At 41.7% G+C, this 24,332-nt stretch overlaps 5 protein-coding genes across 5 annotated transcripts; 3 read left to right on the top strand and 2 right to left on the bottom strand.

Moving 5' to 3' along the window:
- Positions 1-1,303: 1,303 nt before the first annotated feature.
- MELLADRAFT_111539 (uncharacterized protein) lies at positions 1,304-3,486 on the top strand (the record flags this gene model as incomplete). The annotated part of the gene is made up of 5 exons (XM_007415844.1): positions 1,304-1,452; positions 1,753-1,787; positions 2,467-2,594; positions 3,061-3,247; positions 3,404-3,486. 5 exons carry the CDS (start codon positions 1,304-1,306, stop codon positions 3,484-3,486), a joined length of 582 nt encoding a protein of 193 aa, XP_007415906.1.
- A 4,028-nt stretch (positions 3,487-7,514) lies between these two features.
- On the bottom strand, positions 7,515-10,465 carry MELLADRAFT_92992 (uncharacterized protein; the record flags this gene model as incomplete). Its single annotated transcript, XM_007415829.1, has 10 exons — positions 7,515-7,633; positions 7,692-7,799; positions 7,877-8,043; positions 8,113-8,341; positions 8,421-8,691; positions 8,821-8,899; positions 8,966-9,108; positions 9,187-9,537; positions 9,626-9,864; positions 9,937-10,465. 10 exons carry the CDS (start codon positions 10,463-10,465, stop codon positions 7,515-7,517), a joined length of 2,235 nt encoding a protein of 744 aa, XP_007415891.1.
- A 2,190-nt stretch (positions 10,466-12,655) lies between these two features.
- Positions 12,656-14,584, bottom strand: MELLADRAFT_92991 (uncharacterized protein; the record flags this gene model as incomplete). The annotated part of the gene is made up of 5 exons (XM_007415828.1): positions 12,656-13,041; positions 13,103-13,406; positions 13,487-13,833; positions 13,901-13,983; positions 14,076-14,584. 5 exons carry the CDS (start codon positions 14,582-14,584, stop codon positions 12,656-12,658), a joined length of 1,629 nt encoding a protein of 542 aa, XP_007415890.1.
- A 3,431-nt stretch (positions 14,585-18,015) lies between these two features.
- Positions 18,016-19,530, top strand: MELLADRAFT_111536 (uncharacterized protein; the record flags this gene model as incomplete). The annotated part of the gene is made up of 3 exons (XM_007415845.1): positions 18,016-18,491; positions 18,570-19,138; positions 19,229-19,530. The coding sequence occupies 3 exons, from the start codon at positions 18,016-18,018 to the stop codon at positions 19,528-19,530; spliced, it is 1,347 nt and encodes a 448-aa protein (XP_007415907.1).
- Positions 19,531-20,742: 1,212 nt separating this feature from the next.
- Positions 20,743-22,870, top strand: MELLADRAFT_117963 (uncharacterized protein; the record flags this gene model as incomplete). Its single annotated transcript, XM_007415846.1, has 7 exons — positions 20,743-21,553; positions 21,624-21,639; positions 21,774-21,894; positions 22,016-22,102; positions 22,187-22,325; positions 22,408-22,533; positions 22,619-22,870. The coding sequence occupies 7 exons, from the start codon at positions 20,857-20,859 to the stop codon at positions 22,780-22,782; spliced, it is 1,350 nt and encodes a 449-aa protein (XP_007415908.1).
- Between the last annotated feature and the right edge of the window lie 1,462 nt (positions 22,871-24,332).

Below are 24,332 nucleotides of genomic sequence, written 5' to 3'. Positions count from 1 at the left end.
AGCCGAAGTTGTTCTCGGTCTTTAGGAATCGTCAGACCGTTGCCAACACCGCCACCCAGAATGCCTTATAAGATGCAGTCGATTCAGGAACATGAGCTCCACCAATGCCATATCCCAATCCGCTTGCGTATCCATAACCCTGTTCAATACTAAAACAATCTCTCCACCTCTTTCTGACCAGCTCAGAAGCTTCTGTGAACTATCTTGGTGGAAATATCTAAATTTCTAAGAAAATATCCCTTGATCATCTAACTGCAATTTGCACGATAACAAAGTAATTAGCAAGACACTCAAACCACAAGTTGGTCAACTTTCTCTGATTAAATACTCTGATACCAGAATGTCTTCAAAAGCACAAACATGTATAAAAACCTACTCCTTCCAACTCCTACTTGCTGTACTTGTATGGCCATTTTAAAGTATTGGACTTTGTGGTTGGATTTTTGGGCAGCAAAAGATTCAGATTGATGTATGTTTCATTCTGTGCATATTGAAGAAACTCACAAAACAAAATGGTTTGAGAATCTGACATGTTTTTATCTATTAGCTGGTCAAGGATTTATACTCTGGAAATCAGTGTCTCCAGTGGCAGAAACTTTCATCAGTTACTTGGGTAGTGCTAGAAATAAACTTTCAGGTGTCTTGTCTAAAATTTAACTTTCACTAACAAATGTTCATCACTAAAAGTTTTCATATGTATTTATTTATTTATTTGTGCAACATACTTATCTTGTTCTAGTATTAGAATACTGATATCATCCACAAAAGTGTTATGGACATTTTCTTATCTGCATCTCAGATTGTAAATATCTTGTGAATTGCGCTCCTTCTATGTTGAATATAAATGGAGATGTGCACAAAATATAGCTATCCCTCTCAATGGGGCGGTTTCCAAAAGGAAAAGAAACATAATATCTACTCAAAGAGATGAAACAGTGCATTTTCTGACTCTGACTGAGACAGTATGAACACATCAAGAGCATGCAAATCTTGAACCGCAAGGACAACAACATGATCCAGATTCTACCAACAGTCCCTTTTAACGTGCTTTGTTCAAAAGAGCTTACTTGCATAGAATAGATGTGACCAGACCCACATATTGGTGTTCAATGTTTTGTATAAAACTGCTACCATGCTATCACAACCCAATGCAGCCTTGGATATAGAAGAAGTAGGCCATTGTGCACTCTATGATGAATTCTTTTGCAAAGCTTCTAAATAAAATTTCACCAAAACACCATCAAGAGTTTGTGGCCTACTTAGTACTTGGAGATCAACAAAACTTGAAGGAAATTCTCAGAAAATGTATGCCTTTCAGTGCCACTTAAAAGTAGCTAGTCGACTAGTAGGCCAAGTACCTCAGCCCAATCAGGACAAGAGCTACAAAATTATCGTCTGTGCCTTGCATCCGAGTGATTTTAAGGAGCCAGATCACTGCCAGATCACTCATGAGTAATGAGTAATCCATCTCAGTTGGCTTGAGAGTCTACTCGCTTGAAGTAGTATCCTATTGGAGTACTTTGCCTGAGTGAGTCGGGTTTGGACCCTGGCACTCGTAGTTGAGTCTGACATGAGTCTCTGTGGCTTGAGCCTTAACCTGTTGGAGCGCCACAGACCCGGTTTCTAGTAACCGAGTAGAGTAGCACTCACACCTGCATCCTTGTCTATTTCCACATCATGTGACCAATTCAATGTGGACCATAAATTTTGCTATCTTCAATCCAACCCTAAAACTCCAATTTACCGCTTAAGATGTGTAAGATGTGCAAATCTTGGATATAATTGCTGTAAGTCTGATTTTAATAATATTTTGGATTTTTCTTTAACACTGTATTTATTGACTTTACTATTTTTTCCCTTCTAGCCTATGTTGACATATTTTCACCTTCACCATCAAACTATCCTATTGAAAGCTCAAGAAATTCTGTTTACATGCCAAATAGCTTCTTAAACCCTATAAATTTTGTGTCACTACCAGAGTCAAATTCTTCTACAACTGAAACCAACTTTACTATATCAAATCCATTCTTTAGACAACTCCAAATTTATCCTGGAAGAAAGATTGTACAACTTCTCAAAACTGGAATTCATGGTGGATTTTAGATGATACCATTAGACAATTACATGATCTAGGGTTTCAAGTTCCTAATATTGTCAACAATAAGAACATGCTTTACATGAGCATGCCATTGATGAATTTATTAACAGAAGGGGTCTTGAGAATGCTCCTACTATCTGTTGATTTATAGCTTTCATCAATCACACAGAAAATGCCAACAATAATTCCAACTTTATAACTCCTGCTACCTCTTCTCTGGTTTTTCTAATCTGCCCAATAATGGTCCTCCTGCTGACATTCCTCCGGATTTCATTGATCCAGAATTATTTTCTTAAATTAGGCTTTGAAGTACCTAATATATGCTAATAATAATATGTAAGAAACTAATTGTGGATCAAGGAAATCAGGTGGACTATTGGCAGGAGGACCAGTATCTGGCCAATTGGGACCAGGAGAAGAGGTAGCAGGGATTACAAAATCAGAATTATTATTGGCATTTTCAGTGTGGGGGATAAAAGGTATAAAAGAACTTACGGTAGGAGCATTTTCAAGGCCTCTTCTGGTAATATATTCATCAATGGAGTGTTCACACAAAGAATGATAACTATTTAGGGGATACAAAGTTGAATCTAGCCATGCAGCCGGATCTTTGGCCAGATTTCATTTGGCTGTAAACTTAGATTTTCTGGCCAAAGATCTGGCCACAATATTTGAATTTACAGCCAAATGAGAGCTGGTCAAAAATCCGGTCGCGTGGCCAGATTCCACCTGTGGCACCTTAAGTACCCGGACTGAGTCCGTACATAAAGCGTGACCTAAGCTCGGAGCGTCTCCGTCTCTTTCAATGCAGATCGGCTCGCCTGGGCAGATCGATATTTGCGACCTTGAAACAGACCAAGTACAAATTAAAAAATTGTCAGACAGATTTATGCCACTAATTTCACTATAGACAATCATGTTTCAACACTCTAATTTCTCAATTTTCCGATTTTTTTCACAAGGGCCTGTCAGACTCGTCTGGAACGCTAGACGAGTCTACAGGCGCGTCTGAAGACCCAGACGAGTCTACAGACTCGTCTGAAGACCCAGACGGGTCTACAGACCTGTCTGGGTTTGTCCTGCTCATCCCCGAGCAGACACAGACTCATCTAGACTCATCTGGGTATACAGATGAGTCTGGCTCCCATCGTAAGTCCACTCAACTGGCTATTCAGCCTGTGCTTGTACATCACTCTTAGGTTCCCTCACGGACAATATTATCAACATACAAGGAGGGTCGATATTGGCCAAGGTGTTTTGTTCAAATGTATTATCACTCGGATTTCTTTGGTACTTGTGTCAAAGCGACTCATATGTATATCACTCACAAAGACAAATTGAGGAACAACAGGAAACCATTGAAGGAGATAAAAGAACAATACAAGTAGACAGACGGATCAAATTAAAACAGAGACCAACAGAGACCAACCACCTAACAATTTTAGCCATCTTCACCAAGTGGCAACTGTAGCTCCACTTCCTCCAAATCGTCTAATTGGGTGGAACAGATAGTTTGCCCCTTTACTATACCCTCCCAAACCCCACTTGCACCATGCACCATTGAAAGCCACCTTGTTTGAAGTACTTTGTCATTTTCTGAGCTGTTGACCATGTATGTAGTCGTGTCATGAAGTAAGTTTGCGGCATCGTTTCCCCACGCCATCACCAATTTTGAGTGCCTCAGACTCAACAAGTCATGCAAGGAGTTGAGAACTAGCCTACACTCATTCCAGATTGTAGCGCTCGGATCGATTTGAGGAAACAGCCACTGTGCCAATGTACACATAGTCGAATTTGAACCATCCCAAACTTAATACAGTGACAAGACTTGAATTTTAGCTCGTTGTAAACCAGCATAGTAGGCGTTGATGCACTCACCACTTTCAAACAAATTTCGTAAGTTGAGCAATTTATCATTCATATCTATTGCCCATTGTAGCATCCTGCAAACCTCTCTTGCAACTCTTCGAAGCTCCTCGTTTGCGCGCTGAAAGTTACGCCAGTCTTGGATGCCCTCTTGCGTAGTTTTATCACCAGCCCACGGTTCGTCAGGATGTTTCAGATTACCTATGATCCAATATACATCATCCATTGGTAGGGCTTGAAGTTCTTCAATTGGTGGACAAGGCTCCATGTTTGAATCAGGATACGACTCCTTGGAATAGGTTCCTAGTAGTGTAGTTACGTGGCAGTTATGTGTGGAAACTAGGCTTAACCAGCCTATGTGATGTACGTGTAGCGCTACCGCGGAGCGGTGCGCGAACAGGAATGTATTACCTTTTCTAAAATGAATGGCACCCCTGGCCCGAAGAAAAAATATTTTTCAGCGCCGCAGTCCCCGCAGCCGGTGCAGTGGACTGTGACAGACAGATGCATTCAGATCAGCTGGCTGACGCGGCCTGCTGAGCACTGCTATTGGCAACCCCTCACCGAACGTTTACTCATCTGCGATGGGCATTCAACACCCACCTCCTCAACATTTTCCCTGACGCCTCAAACTAATCGCTTCATTGATCACACGTATGTCATCCTATCAACTTTCTATCACATCTATTTCATGTTGATTTTTGACCTTTTTTCTTTTTCTTTTCTTTGACTTTGATTTTGATTTTGTCTTCTTTTTTTGACCATGTAGATCAAGCGGGACTTCCTCTCTGGGGTTGACGACATGAGATGCAATGTTGTCAAACAAAACAAATCAGACGATGATCATCATTTAGGGGATTGGGATCGGATTCATTCGTCTCATCGATTAGCTGATGATATTTCGGATTAAGCTTATGCTACTCGTCAAGAATCCTCAATTCAAAGAAATTTAATTTGGGTAGTAATAATCGAAGACATCTTTGAAATTCTCTTTTGTCTTCTTCGTTCTTTCTTCATTCATTTCAAAGAACTCTTATTTGTTGAATCAAAATCCTTTGATTTTAATTTACTGACAGATTCTTCATGCATACATATTATGGTTGTAACTTTTCTCTTTCTCTTGTCTATCTTTTTATTGTTATTATATCAATTCCTATCTGTTTTATTGATTCTGGTTCAAAAAGAACACACCGGAATAACAAAAAAAACACAGGATAAAAACCTTGGATTAATCACATCATTTTTCTGGCTTTACTTTGAAAATCTTCATAATGATCTGAAGAAATTCAGAGTTGATGTAAGATTAAAATAAGTTGAATGAAAGAATGGTGTGCAAAAGAAGAAACCTGCTTTCGCGCTTTACTTGAATACCAATCTTGAAAGAAATTCATAACACTCTTGATCAAACAAAATGATCATCATGAAAATGTGAAAACCAATTTAAATTGCAAAAAAACTCAAACTCTTCAAGAAAACAAAATAAACATTGAAAACAAAGTGATTTGACTGATGAATTTGGTTGTGTACTTTATCCATTTCCTTCTTCATAGGAATTACTTTTATGTTGAGGTATAAAATTCCAATCTTTTGGTGTAGGTCGAGATTTTCACCCAATCTTTTGAAGATCCACTTGTCAATAAGGTCTAAAAAGGAAATACCCAAAGAAGAAATTATGATGAATCAATCCAAAATTGAAAAAAACATGAATTTCAAGTTAAAGATGACTTACTTCTGATTCATCTCTTCTTTGGAATGGGTATGGTCAATCGTTTATTTTTGCTGGTAATCTTTCTTATAAACCGACTGGTACATATTGGTATTAAAACCCTAATGATTCACAAAGAAAACGTTCGGTGAGGGGTTGCCAATAGCAGTGCTCAGCAGGCCGCGTCAGCCAGCTGATCTGAATGCATCTGTCTGTCACAGTCCACTGCACCGGCTGCGGAGACTGCGGCGCTGAAAAATATTTTTTCTTCGGGCCAGGGGTGCCATTCATTTTAGAAAAGGTAATATTACGTTCTGTGAGAAACCAAACCGGGATCTGGAACAGACACTACACAAAATATAATATTTTCTGGGCAGAAAATTAAATTATTGATACAAAAAAATATTGAGAGGCCAGGAGAAGGGCAAAAAATAAATAAAAATATGCATCTTGTTCCCTGCGGTGAGAGCTTCACTCTCCATATTTTTCCATATTTTTACAGTCCGTATTGATAAGTGTACTAACAATAAACCTTCATAATCATCCAATTACAACCTGTAACAAGCACTGAAATTTGGCTCATTAGTGTTTAGAGAAACTTTTGATTTCTGAAAACACCTATAACTTTGTCAAATCTGCCTCAAAACACTCGATTTTAAGTGCATTAGAAATCTGAACTCTTCCTCTCAAACTTTCATAAGGTCAAGAACTATGTAGCTAGTATGACAATCATTCTATGGATCTGTATGTACAAATGTACAAAAAAGATTATATCTTTTTTAGCAGACCAGCATGCTGTGTGGTCCTATTATGAACTATTTGGAGGACAATTCCAGCTTACCAATGCACCCAAAATCGAGCGTTTTGGACCGGAATTGAAAAAGTTATGAGTATTTTCAGAAATCAAAAGTTTCTCTAAACACTAATGAGCCAAATCTCAGTGCTTGTTACAGGTTGTAATTGGATGATTGTGAAGGTTTATTGTTAGTACACTTATCAATACGGACTGTAAAAATATGGAAAAATATGGAGAGTGAAGCTCTCACCGCAGGGAACAAGATGCATATTTTTATTTATTTTTTGCCCTTCTCCTGGCCTCTCAATATTTTTGTGTATCAATAATTTAATTTTCTGCCCAGAAAATATTATCTTTCTTGTAGTGAGAAAATGTGAGAGAAGTAGAAATAGAGAGAAAACATCAGCCCCTATGGGGTAGGCCTGAGGCCATCACACACGTGAATACACTCCCTAAACGAAAGAGAACAACCAAACAAAACATATAGATAAAAAATAAAAACAAATTAAAAACGACCTTGTACAAATTATAAACAGCAAAAATTAAATATAGAAAGAAATCAAAAAAGAGACATAACCACAACATATTCTTAATAAAAGACCTTTTTTTTTTAAAAAAAAAACTTGGGTAGAAAGAGCTAAGAATGGTACCAAACCGGAACCGGAAAAAGAAATATAACACGCTTCTTTGACAGACATGGAAAAACAGGCATAAAAAGGAGAGGGCGGGAGGGCAATCAAAAGAAAAAAAAACAGTAGTGAAATTGAGATCTGTATCGATTGAACTATGTAGTAAGAAAAACTACTAATAGAGAGTTGATGATGGATGTAAGACGGTTTAGATGAGAAACGGATTGGAGAGAGAGAGAAGTACGTAAAGTGCGAGAACAAGACTTCTACACTGCAGTACATATCTAACCAATTGACTCGTAGTTCATTTAGACCAGGACTCGGGAATACGAGACTATCCCTGATAAATCCATCCAATTGATCGTAAATTTCATTACTGCTTCCTCTATTCGACCACAGCGTACACCGTATTCCACTCGGTTAATGGAACACCAACCACGAGTAATCGTTGATCTGTGTCTCAAAAGTTTTGTATTTTTTTTGAAACTGATCTTGTTTACCTTTCATCAAGGTTCGGTATCGCTCGTGTTTTCGGCACCCTGTAAAGGAAATAATCAGTATACATGAGACAGAATGAAAGTACGACTTGGACTGTACCTAAACCGCGCTGATCCCATTCATTCTGAACTTCAACAATACCCGCCTTAGCCTCCAAGAGCTTCATTTTAGCCAGCTGAATTCTGATCAAACCCCGTCCTTGTGGATCTGACCCAATTAAATCAATCAAAAGTCATCTCAGCATATTAGTATTGATTACATCTGTAAGGAAAACCAATTCTCACCTGTTATACCAACTTCTTCATGAAAATCTCCTGAACCAAGCCTTTGCATTGATAACTCAATCTGCTCCTCAAAAAGTACCAGTGTATCTGGTAGTCGGCGCAATGATTCTTGTTCAGCCTCGGTTCGAGAGCGACGATTTTTTGCTTGCAATAGTTTCAACTTTTTACTGAGGGTCAACAATGATGTCAGTTTTTAGTAGAATCATTGGTGGGAAGAAACTAAATACGCAGCTTACTGAGCATTAATAAATCGCTCTTCAAGATCCAATAGAGTCTCTAGCTCACTCTTTAGAAGTGCGCGATTGTCATTAGACATTGCCTCAAGCTGACAGTGGCGCTGTCGGTCCCACTGCTCAGCAAGGTATTGTTGACCTTTTCCCTGCAGTTCAAGTGTTGAGATTTTGCAAACACTGATAATACGAAGTTGTTCGGAGATTGTTAGGCAGTTGTGTGATGAGATTGCTGCTTGAAAGTAAGGTAAGTCAGAGAAGGCAGTCAGTGCGGTCAGTATTCAGTACAACAGGGATGATAAGGAACCACTCACCCGAATTTAAACGCTTCCTTTCATTAAGATGGTGACCTCGGATGGTTAAAGCTCTGATACGATGTGCCTGAGTAACATACCTGAGGCAAGCTACAAGGTCACTATAGTCTGACCAGTCCCTTTCCATACCTTCACCATCAGTAAGTCCCCATCCCATGTTTAATCGTGGATTGTATTTAAGTTGACATGACCATTGATGGACGTAGGAATGGAAAAGACTGGTTGCGAATTGCAGCTGACCATGAGCCCGAGCAGCTTCGAAAATCTCGTTCTGGATCAAAGCAGAGAGATAAAACTTGATATAATCAACGATCACATAATTCAATTTGGAGACTCTGATGCAACTCACTCAAATGATCCCTTTCTCAAAGTTACATCCAATGTCGTATAAAACACCTACACGCTTGTAGTCTTGACCCTGTACAGCCTCAGCGATCTGTTCCAATAGCCAATCGATCAACGCCATCGCATAGTAAGCTCTACAAAGATATCAAATAATCAGAACAAATCAAGATAGAAGTTGATAGTGAAAAAGAAAAGCTCACCGTTCACCGGTGTTGATGCTGATGAGGGACAGCAGATTGTCATGCCGGCATCCCATACCCATAACTCCTGTTTCAGCGGCCGCACGCCAGGTCTTCCCAGTGTGTTGGTCATTAGCAGCTTTGTGCTGCGTAGTGCAGCAATCCTAGGCAAAAGCACAAAAAAATATCAGCGGAGCAATCAAGAAATCAAAGAAGTTAGAACATGTTAAGTAGGTACTTACCAATTCGGCCTCCGCAGGGTGTGGACTACGATCCAACTTGTCAGCCCACTCATCAACTCGCTTTTGAGGTAAAAATAAATCCGTGAGAATTGCTCCGAGCTCTTCATACTCGTCGCTTGCTGATTCGTGCCTTCGCTGCTGGAAATTGGCATCGAGGCAGACATGATAATCTGCCTCGCACCCCACGAGTCGATCGGAAGCAGGCAATGGTCCAAAGCATCGTGGGCAATTGCCTGCCAAGTTGTCCAACGAATTGAGCTGGAGAGCACGTTCGATAAGCTCGTCCTGTAATCGGTTTAGTTCCCTATAGGCATCAACAGCGCATGAAAGCGTTCGACGCCACTGCCGAGGCTGAAGATAAATGATTTGAAACAGATAGTTAAGTATTACTTGATTCAAATCAACAAGATAAACAAATGACAATCAGAAAAAAGCTGACCTTGTCCGTGCCTTTGACAACTATTCGAGGGGAGAAGGCGTCTAAAAATTCATCTAAGTAATTAGCATACTTTGAGATTGGTACGCTTGATTGCTTCCATAAAGTATGGTATGACCGTAATAAGCGAACTGAATACGCTGTGACTGGATGGACTGGTGTACCGCCGATATACCCCATCTGGAGCAATCGGACTTGATCCGACTGGCAATCGCAGAATTGAATTTTCTGCTTCTCTCGCACTGGAAGTTGTGAATGCAAAGGATAAGTATCATCAATCATGTTTGGCCGATATAAATAACATAAGTACTAACTAGCAATGTCGACCATATCGACTTCGCGAGGAGGGCGGCTGGTACATCTTGCAGGATTTGAGCAAGTTGGATGCCAATCGTGGTTCCACTTTGAAAGATTTCCCCATTGAGAAGTCATTTGGCTACACTTCAGATATTCCGGCAACATGACCTTGGTGATGTGCTGCCACTGACGTTCTTCTCGTATGCGTTTTCGTTTGTAGGAAGGCATGGCAAGGTATTCTTTGAAGTTCGAAGGCGGAGGGGTTGAAGGTGGATGAATTGGTTCCCGATCGGGTAGCCACATTTCCAAACCAGGAAAGGGCCCGTCACGGTCTCCTTCCCCATCAGGAGGCCGGCCGGGAGCGGTTTCAGCGGGGCCTGGGGGTTTTGTTCGTTCAATAGCCAATTGACTGAATGACTTCTTTGCCCAAGAGGCTTCGGGTGCTTCAAATGCGGCGAGTCGTTGCTCGGATGGAGTCAACTTGGTCCGTTTCTTCTTGCTCTGGGTTCCTCGCGGGCATGGAACATCTGTACCATTTTTCGGCATGTTGATTTGTTTGAAGTGTTGATGATTAATTTCAAACGAAAAGAGATAGGTATCATGCAGAGATAATGTATATCTGCGGGTAAGATGAGTCAAGATGTTCACATTATAATTTGCTTGTACTTAAGCACTACATACGTGATCTTATTCAATGATGTGAAATGTTTGAAAATCTCAATGTCTCATCTCAGCTGATCAGTGTGATGACCTCGTGCATCAAAATTAAACCATGCACTTACTGAATGCGTGATCACATCCCACATGGTAGAATATATGTTCATTTGTTGATCAAACATATAAACAACATAAACTTTGCTACCTTTCAAGCATGTTTATGTATTGAGAATCTTGGCAATGTATATGTACAACATATCAGAGAAAATTGATCACGTACAATTTCTTCAACAAGAGCATCTGATTTTCAGTACATATATATATTGACTTGATGAAGCATAATCATCAAGGTTTTTCGAGGCTTGCAGTTTTGTGTTGAACTCTGAATTATTTAAACATGATCCGAGTCATGTTGCTAATCCAATCATGCTTGGATAGTCTCTTTCTAACGCCGGTATATGAGTAGACCTCTAGATTTGCTCATGTTTGGATAGAGTATGTGTAACGCCGGTATAAGCTTGTTGAATTCTAGATTCTCAAAGCCTGATACATATGAGTCACATTTATATTCCATTCCTCATGTCTGGATAGAGTTTGTCTAACGCCGGTATAAGTCAGAGAATGTGGTCATGCACAAATATTGCCAGTCATTCCGATGCCATCTCAAGATAACATTTTAAATGCAAAAAGCCTACGATCAAGTCAGATATTGGTGAAATGAATCCAGACTTTGTTCTCCATTGAAGTATACATCAAGGGTGAAAAAGTCAACATTCTATTCACTCAGAGTCACATATAAAGAAGAGAATGTGAGATGGATCATGGGAATGCTTGCTGAGCCGTACTAACAGAATGCAACCGTGTGGATAAAGCATTGTTGAGCTATATATGTTTTGGTTGATTTACTCTACTTACCCCATGATCACCTCAATAAAACAAACTCGTCATTCTCATTCTCATCTTGATTATGAAGGAATGATATCCTGTCAACAACAAACATTGATTGGCAAACTGGTTACAGGGGTTTTGATTGTTGTTCATGTACTGGGGTTTGGTCTACTTTGTTGACGTTACAAAGTCATCTTAGAAGTGGGATCACTCCATGTATCTATTTAAAGTACGAGAAGTCTTGTGCGTACATCAAAAATGAAGAGCTGTTTGCCAAACCTATGATTACTATTGACCTTCAACATGAGACACAGAAACCCCAAACTAAGTAGCTTCCTCCACTATGAAGCATATCGAAGTTTCTTACATTTGGCAAGTGAAAAAAATAATTAATCATGTGTGCTTCCTTCACTACGAAGTACATCGATCTTACTCATTGTAAATAAATAAACTAGAGTTTTGAGCTGGGAGACGCTATGAATTTTAATATGAGCTTTTTACAAACACACTATCATTACTTGCTTATTGACCTTCAGCATGAGTTTTTTTGACACGCACAGAACCCCAGACTGAGCATCTTCCTTCAATATAAAGCATATTGAAGTCTCTTACATTTGGTGCAAAAGGAAATCAATCTATGTGTGTGCTTCCTTCACTAGGAAACACATTGATTGAACATCATTCTACATAAACTAAATTTTGCCCTGGGAGACGTGATGAATTTCAATATCTATCAATAACACTGAAGAGTTTGACTTATTATTGGGCATTGATAGAAAAGTAACAGACTAATTAGGTTGGATCTATACAATGTATTATATCCTAATAAACCACATTTACAAACCATAAAAACACTGTTTTTTTTGGATGTTATTGGTCAGACATCATAACAAAATTAACAGGTAATTTGAGTTTGATTTAATTATTTTTAAATTTTATCGGTCAGACATCATACAAAACTTAGCGGAAAACTTAGCGGACAGTTTGAGCTGGATCCAAACAATGTAAAATAGCCTAATAAACCAAAACTACAAGAATATGTAACATAGTACTTGTATTCTGAGAGTGATGATGAAGTTTGGTATATGGTGTTATTACCATAGGTAACCAAAAGAATAGCACGAAAGGAGGTTAGTTCATTTTAAAAGAGAATGACTGAGTTGAGAGAAATCTTACCACCAGAATTACATATCAATCTTCAACCTCTTCACTGCTATCGTCATCGTCTTCTTGGTCCAATCTCTCAAAATCTTCCGTCTCATCTTTGCCCTCCTCGTCTGAGACAAATTCTTGTGATTTTACCTTCTTGTTTTTATTGGCTCGGTTATGATTTTGAGTGCGGGGGATCACCTCCAGCTCTGTCTTCTCCATGGTAAACAGTCCATTATTGATGTCTTGTTGCCAAAGCTCTCGGCCCTTGCAATTCATCTTGTTGAATCCCGCACTTAGGAGAGCAGTCGGTAAAGCGTGGCCAGGGTGCTGCACCAGCTTAATCGGAATTCCGCGGGTCTTGAAGACTTCTTGAGGATTTGGCCCACGTGGAAGACCCTGTTTAGGCTTATAGCCAAGTGTAGTTTCTTACGAGCCGAGGAAAAATCAGTTTGAGTAGCAGAATATGAAACGATCAAGTGGACTTACTCAGCATATCAAGGAGTTCATTTCCGAGGTCTATCTTGAGTCGATCACTAGGTGCCTGAGGTCGTGGTTCCTGGTTTTTCTTGCTATTTGATGAGTATCGTTCCATCCTATCTTTCGCTGATAGGCCTTGAACATATGCTGAAAAAGTACTGGCAAAGTCCGCTTCCTGTTCAACATACTCACCAGCTGCAGGATGAGAGGTGTAAAATTTTGACCACCCTAATTTTGACGCTTTTGAAGATTGATGTGCGCTGGCAACCAGAAAGTAATATGCCCAGTCATTTTTGTCAGCAGCACAGGCAATCTGTAACACAGAATAGTCAGTAATGTGATATATAGAAATCCGAATGAAGCAAGAACAATTATGACAAGAGGAAGACGTACAGTATGATGTACCTTGTTGAGTGCACGCAGAGATTTGCGTCGGTGATCAGCCTCGTCGAAAGCTTCCCCTTGCCGGGCGGTGACGCGCTCCATATCCACAAGTCTTTCAAAAATAGGCCGGTACAGGGCCTCTTCTCGATCATTCAACTTGGCGACCGCTGGGCCTTTAGAGGTTGTTGCATTGGTTTCTTCGGTTGCAAAGTCTGAGTAATCGGGTAGGCCTGCTAAAGCAAAAAAAAGGGGAGCCTCAAAAACAGCCACCTCGTTGGCATCGAGACTAGTCCAGGCGGCTCCAACAATGGCGTTACGTGTAGCTAGAGGCGGGTTTGACTTGCCCCTGTTGGGCACTGAAAATCAAGTGATTTGTCAGCTTGAAGCAGGAATGAGTCCCAGTACTGCACGAACAAAACTTACTGGAATGTTCCAGGCATAGCTTGCCATAAGCTCTCCATCGGTCGTATCCAGTTGTTGGATTATCACTAGGATTGATCAACTTACTGAAATTGAACATAACAAACAACCAAATAAAAGAAGAACGTTGGTTTACAGAATTAACTTAACAAATATGAATGATGAATGATCGACTCACAGTTCCTGCTTTGCTGTCTGTACACTTATATTTGACATCATTGCTATCATGTGGATGGACCACTCGTACTTCTTCTTCGCTAACAGCAGCTCCGTAACAGCTTCGGGGCTGGCCCGCGAGACAGTAAGATGTCGACGAGAGTGCATCAACTCCAGGCAACGTCCATTAGGCCACAAGTCTCTGAGTTCTTGATAATTCTGGTACGTTGGAAAGTCATTGGGGAGTTCCGTTTCTCGACCTTCAGTGGTTCGTGTGACAGGACGGCGGCAGGTTTTTTTAGCTGGTGGTGGCGGAGGGCCATCATTGGTATGGGGATTGGCTTCAGTGACATCGTTGAGAGCATTCACAGCCGCGTCTTCTTCCTCGATTGGACCAGAAGGTGGGGGACGGGTGAGAGTCACATTCTTACGTCCTCGTGCATTGGACCCTCTTCCTCTTGAGGCAGGAAGCCCGCGTTCAGTTGAGGCTGAGGGGGGCTGACTGCGAGATCGTGTATTCCGTGTAGCCATGGTTGAGACTACTTGAGGTGAATTTGATTCTTGAAGTGAATTTGATTCTTGAGGTGGATTTGAAAGTGAATTGTGTACGTAGTAAATGGTGCTTGTATTTGATGATCAGAGGATGGCAGTAAAATACGATACCAACCCCCAAGGACTGGTAGATCGGTACCTTACATGAGGGTGGTTGGTCTGGTTAAAATTTAGAAGTTGATTTCCTTTAACAGTGACAACTTCATGTGGATTACATACGGTAGTAAATAGGTTTGAATACAAGCCATGGGACTCAAGAGGCCTCCAGAGGCCGATTTTGATCATTGTTTGTGACTCCTACCACGTATTGGTGCATCACAATACCCAGCTGTCTGCCCCGCCCCAATCCTGATAGTTGCATCGCACGAAACTCCGAACTTGGCTTAATCACCTTTACACCTCACCTTCACCGAATCATCAACAAGCAACAAGACATTAACCTCACCGCTCTCCACTATCAAGGTATGTAAGCTTTCTCATTGAAAACTTTATAGTTTTTTTGTTCTCACTTAGCTTCATGGTCAATACTATTGCCCACCCAAATGCATTGACCTGTGATATTGTGTGGTTTCCGTTTCGTCTTTTTGTTTTTTGTTTTGTTTGTTTTTTTGTTTCTCCCGTTTTGTCTGTAGTATGTATGTATATCTGGATGTTTGATGCAATTAAAACACAGGGTACGTTTAGGCAAAAAACAAACTCGGGAGAAGTCTTGAGGTTGAGAATGAAAGCATTATATGATATTTGAGTAAGTATGTACTCAATGAGTAAGTGTGTACTCAAATGTGGGGTACCAAGTTTGGCTCAAAGCGAGCAATCAGTCAAATAGAGTCAGATGGGTGTGCACAGGTGTGGACTATATGAGTCTGGAAAGACCCTGCAGATGCAGTGAGAGCCAGACTCATCTGTATACCCAGATGAGTCTAGATGAGTCGGTCTGCTCGGGGATGAGCAGGACAAACCCAGACAGGTCTGTAGACCCGTCTGGGTCTTCAGACGAGTCTGTAGACTCGTCTGGGTCTTCAGACGCGTCTGTAGACTCGTCTAGCGTTCCAGACGAGTCTGACAGGCCCTTGTGAAAAAAATCGGAAAATTGAGAAATTAGAGTGTTGAAACATGATTGTCTATAGTGAAATTAGTGGCATAAATCTGTCTGACAATTTTTTAATTTGTACTTGGTCTGTTTCAAGGTCGCAAATATCAATCTGCCCAGGCAAGCCGATCTGCATTGAAAGAGACGGAGACGCTCCGAGCTTAGGTCACGCTTTATGTACGGACTCAGTCCGGGTACTTAAGGTGCCACAGGTGCCAGATTCAACTTTGTATCCCCTAATTATTAACAATATTAGGTACTTCAAAGCCTAAATATCAGAATTCTCTTATACAGTCTAACCCGCGCAGATGCATAACTTGGGTGGAAGGCTTTCGCTATGCATTTTGACGGGTTATGCAATTCCATTGTCAAATTTGGCAGTAAAAAATATCAAAATTTAGGATTTTTTCTATGCATTATCACGGGTTATGCAGTTGCGCGGGTATGCATTTGCGCAGGTCAGACTGTAGTATCATCCAAAATTCTCCATGAATTTGAGTTTTGAGAGGTTATGTAGTCTTGTTTCCATGGTAGATTATGGTTGTGAGTTTGAGTTGAGAAATGGTAGTGAAATTGGTTTCATTTGATGAAAAGTTTGAAATTGGTGGTCACACACCATTTATGGAATTTAAGAAGCTATTTGGCATGTCCCTCAATGGGAGAATCAAATGGTGAAGATGAAAATATATCAACACAGGCTAGAAGAAAAACAAATAAAATGAAATCACAAAAAACAGAAGGAAAAAATTAGTAAAGTGAATAAAAATAGTGTTAAAGAACAATTTAAAATCAGACTGACAGCAATTATATCGAAGATTTTTACATCTTACCAGTGGACTTGCCAAATGTGGTACTAATAGCACAACAAGGGGTATACAGTGCTTCAAAGAAACCTGCTCAGAGTGATGGGTAGAAATCGGTTAGGATTTATATTAACAGCACAATAACAAACAAACAAAATAGAGATAATAATGACCTGAGGGAATTTGCTTTATTAGCAACTAAAGAGATAACAATATCTCTATGACCGATGGTGAGCAGTGAGACAAACCTGCTCAGAGTGATGGGTAGAAATCGGTGAAGAAGAAGAGTACAGAGTAGTCGAAGTACAACACCTATTTATACCACAAGAATCACTTAGAGACGGTCAAAAGTACAACACAGCAAATGACATCATAGGATGAGTAAGAGGATGATAGCATAGATATGAGACGAATAATCACTATGAAAAGAAGAGATAAATAAGAGATTAGATAACCCAACACTACGTCTGATATCCTACTTCAATTGTTATGTCCGGGTGAAAATGAGTAGCCGTCACCATCTGGGGATTGCGAGTCCAGCGAATGAGACACCACAGATGACTCGCTTGTAGTAGTGATCGGCGACGAGTCGAAACGTTCCGTTGAATCGAATGACGATGGTCTTGGAGTCTGAGAGGACCTATGCCCAGGTCGTTTTGAGTCTCTGATAGGCGGCGTGTACGGCATCGGAGTCAAATGCTCAAGGCTGATAAAGTAGAAGGAGTAAAACGATAGAGTCGAGTGAGCAGCCCAGGTTCCGAATCTAATTCACTGGAATGGTTTCATTGCCTAGTAGAAAGATACAACAGGATGGGCACTCAGTTCCCAGTCTGGTTCACTCAGAATCAGATGATGTGGAATTCTAGAACTGGTGCCTGGAGGCTGGAGGCTGTGCCGCATACTTTCTCACGTTCTTTGCTCGCGAATCGCCACTGCTGCAGATACGTAGGCAGCAGTGCAGCACTAGGCTGCCATCAGCTGAAAAGCTCTGCCAGATCAGCAGAGCTTTCTCGCCGGTACCGATTTGATACACATGGATCAACGAGGACATCAAAGTAGGTGTTGCCGCCACCCTGTTGTCCTACGTCTTATCGCGAAAGAAATCTCCTGGAGTCGCGTAAAAGTCTGTTCGAAACTCAGCACACTGCCTGTCCAGACGCCAAAAGATCTAGGAGTTTAACTTAACAGGCACGCGGACGCGGCCGCGCCACCGGTGGGCCTCGCAAGAGGGACTTTGCTAAAGTTCATAGGAGTCAAGACAGAAGTAAGCTTAACTGATCCCCTCTCCGCGCGGCCGCGTCCGCGCTCAATGCTTCCAAATATTTTAACGCATCAATCGCAGTCATGTTTTCCTCAGGCAGTACACACAAGGCTTAGGGGTCAATTTGAACTGATCGCATAAAAATGTAGCAATTTCAGTTGGTTTCGGGCCACATGGCAGAAGCTACATTTCCTGACATCCGTCTTGCTTCACGCCGAGGTCTACTCTATTCATCCTTCAATATCATTCGATAAAGATGACAATCAGTTCATTGATCAACAGCTTCTGGCACTCTGATCAGATAATCGCTTGTCAACCGCCTTCCTACACCATAGTACTTCGCTTTCTTCCTATTTGGCTACAATGCTCTCTTTTACACCCTCAATTTGATAAATCCTCAACGATCCGCTTTGTTAGATTGTCTCTTACCCCACTGAACTTTTACTTGGCCATCACACTTGGCATTGATAATTGTTTTTTACCGCTCACAGAAAATGGAAAAAATAACCTGGCTATGGCTGTAGCAGGCTTTTACTTCGCTATGAAGGCACTCGAATGGGGACTCATAGGTGGATTTTGGAGTGGTCAGTATTGGGATATCCCTAAGGAAAAATGTTCGACAAGGCCTGCGACGAGTAGCCTGAAAAGCACTGTGACGAGCAGCCCGCGGATCCTGTTGGAGAAACACAGTTGGAAGGAGGTTGCCGCCTGGACAACGAAACAATTCTTTTCGTAGGCTTGTTTTGCTCATTCTATTATATCGGTTTCTCACATCTTTCTAATCATGTTTGTTTTTCGTACGCTCCTTAGTTTACGAGGCCTACAGTATGGCTGGGGCCCCAAAGAAACGCGGCCAGTCCTCAGTTTCCCTGCACTTCTTCGAAGAATATTTTTAGTCAATACACTTGAATCTATTTCAATGGCATATCTTATCTTGGCTCGCGATGAAGATTTCACCTGCAAAGCACTGAATTTTCTGAGCGTACCCATTACATTACCAACAACCCTCTTGATGGAAGCATTTTCAACTTTGGTTTACGCATTGTGGATGTTGACAACGATAGATGTGACATGGTCATTAGGAATCTTACTTTGTTATGGCATATATGGTCTTTCAAGATGGGTTCCGATTCCTGTGCTTATCTTGGAGCTAAGTGATCCAAACGATTGTCCGCCAATCTTCGACTCTCCATATCTGGCAACGTCTCTTACTGAACTCTGGGGAAAGAGATGGCATCAAATGTTGCGAAGGATCCTCACAATATGCGGTGGGATTCCTGCAACCAGAATGGCCAAGAAACTTGGAGGTGGAGTGAAGCTTCAGCAGGTTTGTGGGCTTCTGGGAGTGTTTGTTCTTTGTGGGCTCCTTCATGAACATGGTAAGGCCTTGCAATTTGCGTTCATTTTTTTCATCGCCCGTCCTGATGTAATGTTCGCTAATGTGATGATGTATGTATGACATACAAAAGGAATACACGCTGTTGCTCGTCAACCACATCCCTTTCCTCATATTTACTTCGTAGAGTTCCCTTCAGCCCTTTTTTACTTCGTAACACAAGCCTTCGGAATCATCTTAGAACCGTACATCATTCCATATATACCTTGGTACATCGGAGGTGGTCATTTTTGGGTTTATCTTTTTACAGCTATCACAGCAACTCCATATCGAAAACAATATGCTATGAAATTTCGGATGATAGATGATGCTTTAAAGCCAATGGAAGAATGGAATATATGGTGTTTTATAATTCCCGCATATATCATGAGATAATTTGTTTGACGTTTTCTTCTGCGTTCCTGAGGTGTGCTGGAAAATTTCGACACTGATAATTATATTCAAGGATTCTGCAATTGTGCGATAAAGCCATACCTTCTTAGTCATTTTTTTGTGAAAATTCCTCTCCATCACTTTGAATCATGTACCATTTCATAGCCTGGTCAAATTAAATGTCCTGGAACGCCTATCTTGCCAAGAAATGGGCGAGAACTAAACGGCATATGCCACATGAGGCTGGTGAATCTTCAATGGAGATAAACAGATTGGGATTTTGGCTTGCAGGTCAATTTCTTGGCGCTATTAGGGATTGGGCGAAAAGTTCGACCGAGTTGTAGCCAGCGGATCTGGCGCCATCGAAGTTGTTGGAACTTGGCTACTCATATCAAAATAGATGTCACTGATTCACCTGATTCATTTTACTGAGCTACCCGGCGGATACCTGTGACAGGAATTAAGCCAGCCAAACAAAGAGGCTTTTGAAAAGGCTGCTTGTTTGGCCGAACGAGTGTTTTTAAGCTGGTGTAGGCGAGTAGGCTCAAGAGGGATGCTGCTCTTATTGTCACGCCACACAGCTTTTTTTTCTTCCAAAAAAATGAAAAATAAAAATCGCTGGCTTTGATATCGTTTGAACAGTGGCTGATATCCAGTCATTTTTGGATTGAATTGAATTTGAACTGCAGCTTGGGACACCAACAAGCAGTGTCCGCCCAATCCCTATTACAATACACGCCGCTATGAGCCAAGCGACGAAGCTCAAACCAGCCTCATTGGCCATGCACAATTTTTTAGTACTTGCCAATGCGACCTTTGCTGGTTCCCGTATCGCTATCGGCGAGTTCTGGTCCCACTGAGAAATAGCAAGAGCCGGGGAGAATGAGATGTCGGGTAGTTGTAATGCCCGGGGCCGGTCTATTCAAGAGTCAAGTACAGTCGAACCCGCGCAATCACATAATTTGGGTGGAAGACTTTTCCTATGCATTTTGACGGGTTATGCAATCCCGTTGTCAAATTTGGCAGTAAAAAGCATCAAGATTGAGGAATTTTTCTATGCATTATCACGGGTTATGCAGCTGCGCGGGTATGCAATTGCGCGGGTTCGACTGTACCGCATGATTCACGCTGATCGAGCCTGACACTTTCTTTTTTGGTTTGCTTCTTCGTTTCTTTGCGCCTGGCGATCGAAGCCGACCACGCTTTTGCCAACTTGGACACCGCGCTTTACTCTTCATTGACTGATCGAGTGTGCAGGGGGTACCTCAGCCAAGCTGTCGAGATATCCGCGATTCCATCCATCGCCTGTTCCCCGAAAGCCGCCATTCAATGGCTTTACAACCATCCAGCTCGAATGAGTACCCGCAAATTGCTTTTGACGAGTCAGACGTCGACAACCAGCTAGTTTGGCATCAGTCTCGGCTGCAAGATCGTTTGGAGTCTCATCAAAGGCGTTCTACACACCAACTCAACAGACTCCTGGTCAACGATGAAACAACTTACAAACTCAGCGCTATCCGCCTTTCAGGCGCCAGTCTCACTCGCCCCGACTTCCTTCGCCCTATCTTCGCACCTTTGTTATCCACAAAAGAACCGCAAAAACTAGCCGATATCCTTTTGGCTACAGATCAGCTTTACTCGAGGCTCGCGGACCTCGACCTCTTTTCATCCATCAAACTGGATCTTCACCCTATGTCTGACGGTAAAAAAAACGAGCTTGAGCTCCGGATGGCGGTATCCGAACGAGGAAGATTCTTTCTTAAGACCTCCACAGACGTTGGCAGTGGCGAAGGCGCATTGACGGGCTTGGCACGTGGTCGCAATCTGTTGGGTGGCGGAGAGTTACTCGAGGGCTCCTTGAGTTTGGGAAGTCGGACCCGCGCCAGTTATCAGGTAAGGGGAGAAGTGCCGATACTGGGAGCCGGAGCAAAATTTGAAATCGCGGGATTCGGAGCTGAGCGTGATCTCAGCGCATTTGCGTCTTGTAATGAGAGTATACGCGGAATGGTGGCCAAAATTAAGGTGGGTGAGTGTACTTCATCAAAATATTGAACTAGACCAATCAAACTTACGCCTGATGTCTTTGTGTGGCACAGACTGCATCGAGGTATGGTCAGCATGAAGTATGGTATGAGTTGATAGGACGTCGGATTGGCAATCTTGCTCCAACAGCATCTACCAGGTGAAGCTCGCCTGATACTAACAGATACCGACGGTTCAAATCGCTGATTGGCCTTTGATTTCAGTATACGCGAGATTTCTGAAGCCGGGCTGAATCTAAAGTCCTCCATAGCTCATACATGGGCACTTGATACTCGCGACCATATTGCCTTTCCTACTCAAGGCTATTCGTTTCGCTTGTTGCAAGTTAGGTCTCAAATTTGCTTCACATTATCTTCACCGCTTGACCCATCAGACGCTGAGGTTTCCCCTCTATTTGGTTTCCCGCTTTCATCTACAATTTGTCTCTTGGAGGACTCATCAACAGGAATATGCTGGTTTAGGAGGCAAGGCAAATTATCTGAAGTCATCGATTGATTCAAGTATCTCACATCGGCTGTTTTCTTCAAATGCTGTATGTATGCTGTCTTCGCTTCCTTTCGAGACATTGCTCCTGTGCAGTGGCGAAGGTGTGTGAAACTGACGACTTTTTATCCAGATCCTTTCTCTGGGTCTACAGGCTGGTTGGATGCATTCGCTAGGTGGCGGACTCGTGCCATTCAGCGACCGATTTAGGCTAGGTGGCCCTACAAGTGTGCGAATGTTTAATCTTAACACTCTTGGACCCAAAGATGGCAGTTGAGTAATTTGGAGTATTTTCAATTGCACATATTGTCCATATTCTGATTTCATCGTGTTTGCATGCACATTGTGCTTCAGATGACTATCTCGGTGGTCAAATCTTCTGGGCGGGTGGGCTCAGTCTGCTAGCACCCGTGCCTGGAAAACCTACGTGGCCTCTGCGCATGCACGGCTTTGTCAACGCCGGTCGACTGACAAATACATGTAAGGCTCTTACTATTTTTCTTATCTATCTATCCCCCAATATTTCTATAAAGTCGGACTCCAACTGAGGTACGTTGACTTATAGGGAGCGATGTAGGAGGGCCATCCATATCGGTCGGATTAGGCTTAGCGGGACAGCTACAGGGGGTGAGAGTCGAAGCCAATGTAGGTGTACCGGTCAGTGTTCGTGAGGGGGATGGATCGAGAAGAGGACTACATGTTGGCCTTGGAATCGCATACCTTTCATGAGCAAACAACTATTCTTCGATGCGAACTCAATATCTTATGTGTGAGATAGCTTCTTGGACAAATGGGATTTCGAATGTTCATTTACTTGAAAATGTGTATGGATGGCAAGATCTTATATCCCCTATCAAAGCTTTTGCTTCTTAATATTTGATGTCCGTTTAAGCCTCAACAAGTAAAGGTAAACTTGATAGCTTTTACATCAGAATCCTTATGATGGTCTTGCGCTTCAAATTCAACTACCACAAGCCCCAATGGACTGGCGATGCCATTGCTCGAAAGTCAGGGCAAGTATCCAGCCAAAAGTATCCAGATCAGTCAGATTCGAAATTCCATCTTCACCGCCAATAGAATTGCCTCCAAGGTGACCAGGTGTCATTGGATGGGCGCGTAGAGCAGCAAAGAGCATGAAAAAAACCAAAAGGTTTTTGTTGGCCCATTATCACACTTGGGATTGTTTTTTCAGGCCAACCTTGCCTCATACCTTCCCAGGCAATTGTATATGTCTGCAGTGCCAACATATCATTGACAAATTATGTAGCTTGCAGCAGTATAAACCCCTGAAATTTTGGAGATCTTGGGCCCAAATTCAAGTAAACAACAAAAGATGAAGAGCATGAAAAGCATAGAACATGATAAATGGTCAGTCATGGACACCCGAAGTGATCTTGGCATAACTTGCAAAATCTTTCTATATGATCCAAAATCAAAATGTCAACAAGGTCCCTGAGATCACAAATTCCCTCTATGTCAAAACTGCCTCAAGTTGCAAGACCAGATGGACTGCATCATGTTAAATGTTGTTATTACTCACACATGGCTAACAAAACCATCACAGAACCATCATTATGAAAAACTGAATAAGATTAAGATAACCAACCATAGAATCAGATCATGAAAAACATGACTTGAAGCTTTTTGGAGTTTTAGCATAGTCCTCCATAACATCATGGTCAGATCAAGCCATGTTGTGAAAGTGGCCAAAGAGAATTTGAAGATGATGGTGATGTGTGAAGGTAGGGAAGTGAGACATATCAAGGTTTAAGAAGGTAGGGAGCCAGAGCCAAATTGACATCAAGAACTTCTTAGTGAGTGGTGTTGGCATAAGATGATTTCAGTGAGAGGTGTGCATAAGTACGGCCACAAGAATATTTGCATACTACTTGCATACATGATTTCACAAATAAAAATTAAGTGTCAGAGGAGGTGGAAAACAGTTGAAGTACAGTCACTTTTTTCTGCAAAGAATTGACACTGGCCCTTAGCCCAGGTGAGAGGTGTGAATGCCAGCCTGTGTGGAAGGACAATTGTTGCTAGAGGACAGGTCACAACATTTTGAAAGAGAGATAAAAACAAGAAGCTGGCGCAAAGCACAATGACACAGAGAGAAGGTATAGAGACATGTATCTAACTTGCTTGTGAATGCAGGGAGTACATGAAGCATAGTGAACTGAGTAAGAAGGATTGTAATTTCCAATAAACAAGAGAATGAGATCTACAGGAAGATGGAGACTACTATAAAAGAGAGCCCATCCATTCAACAAAAATTAATT

This window comes from Melampsora larici-populina, assembly GCF_000204055.1.
Source record: "Melampsora larici-populina 98AG31 unplaced genomic scaffold MELLAscaffold_54, whole genome shotgun sequence".
In the NCBI taxonomy this organism is placed as follows: domain Eukaryota; kingdom Fungi; phylum Basidiomycota; class Pucciniomycetes; order Pucciniales; family Melampsoraceae; genus Melampsora; species Melampsora laricis-populina.
The sequence above is the reverse complement of the archived record's forward strand: the minus strand, read 5'-3'. Positions and strand labels throughout refer to the sequence as shown.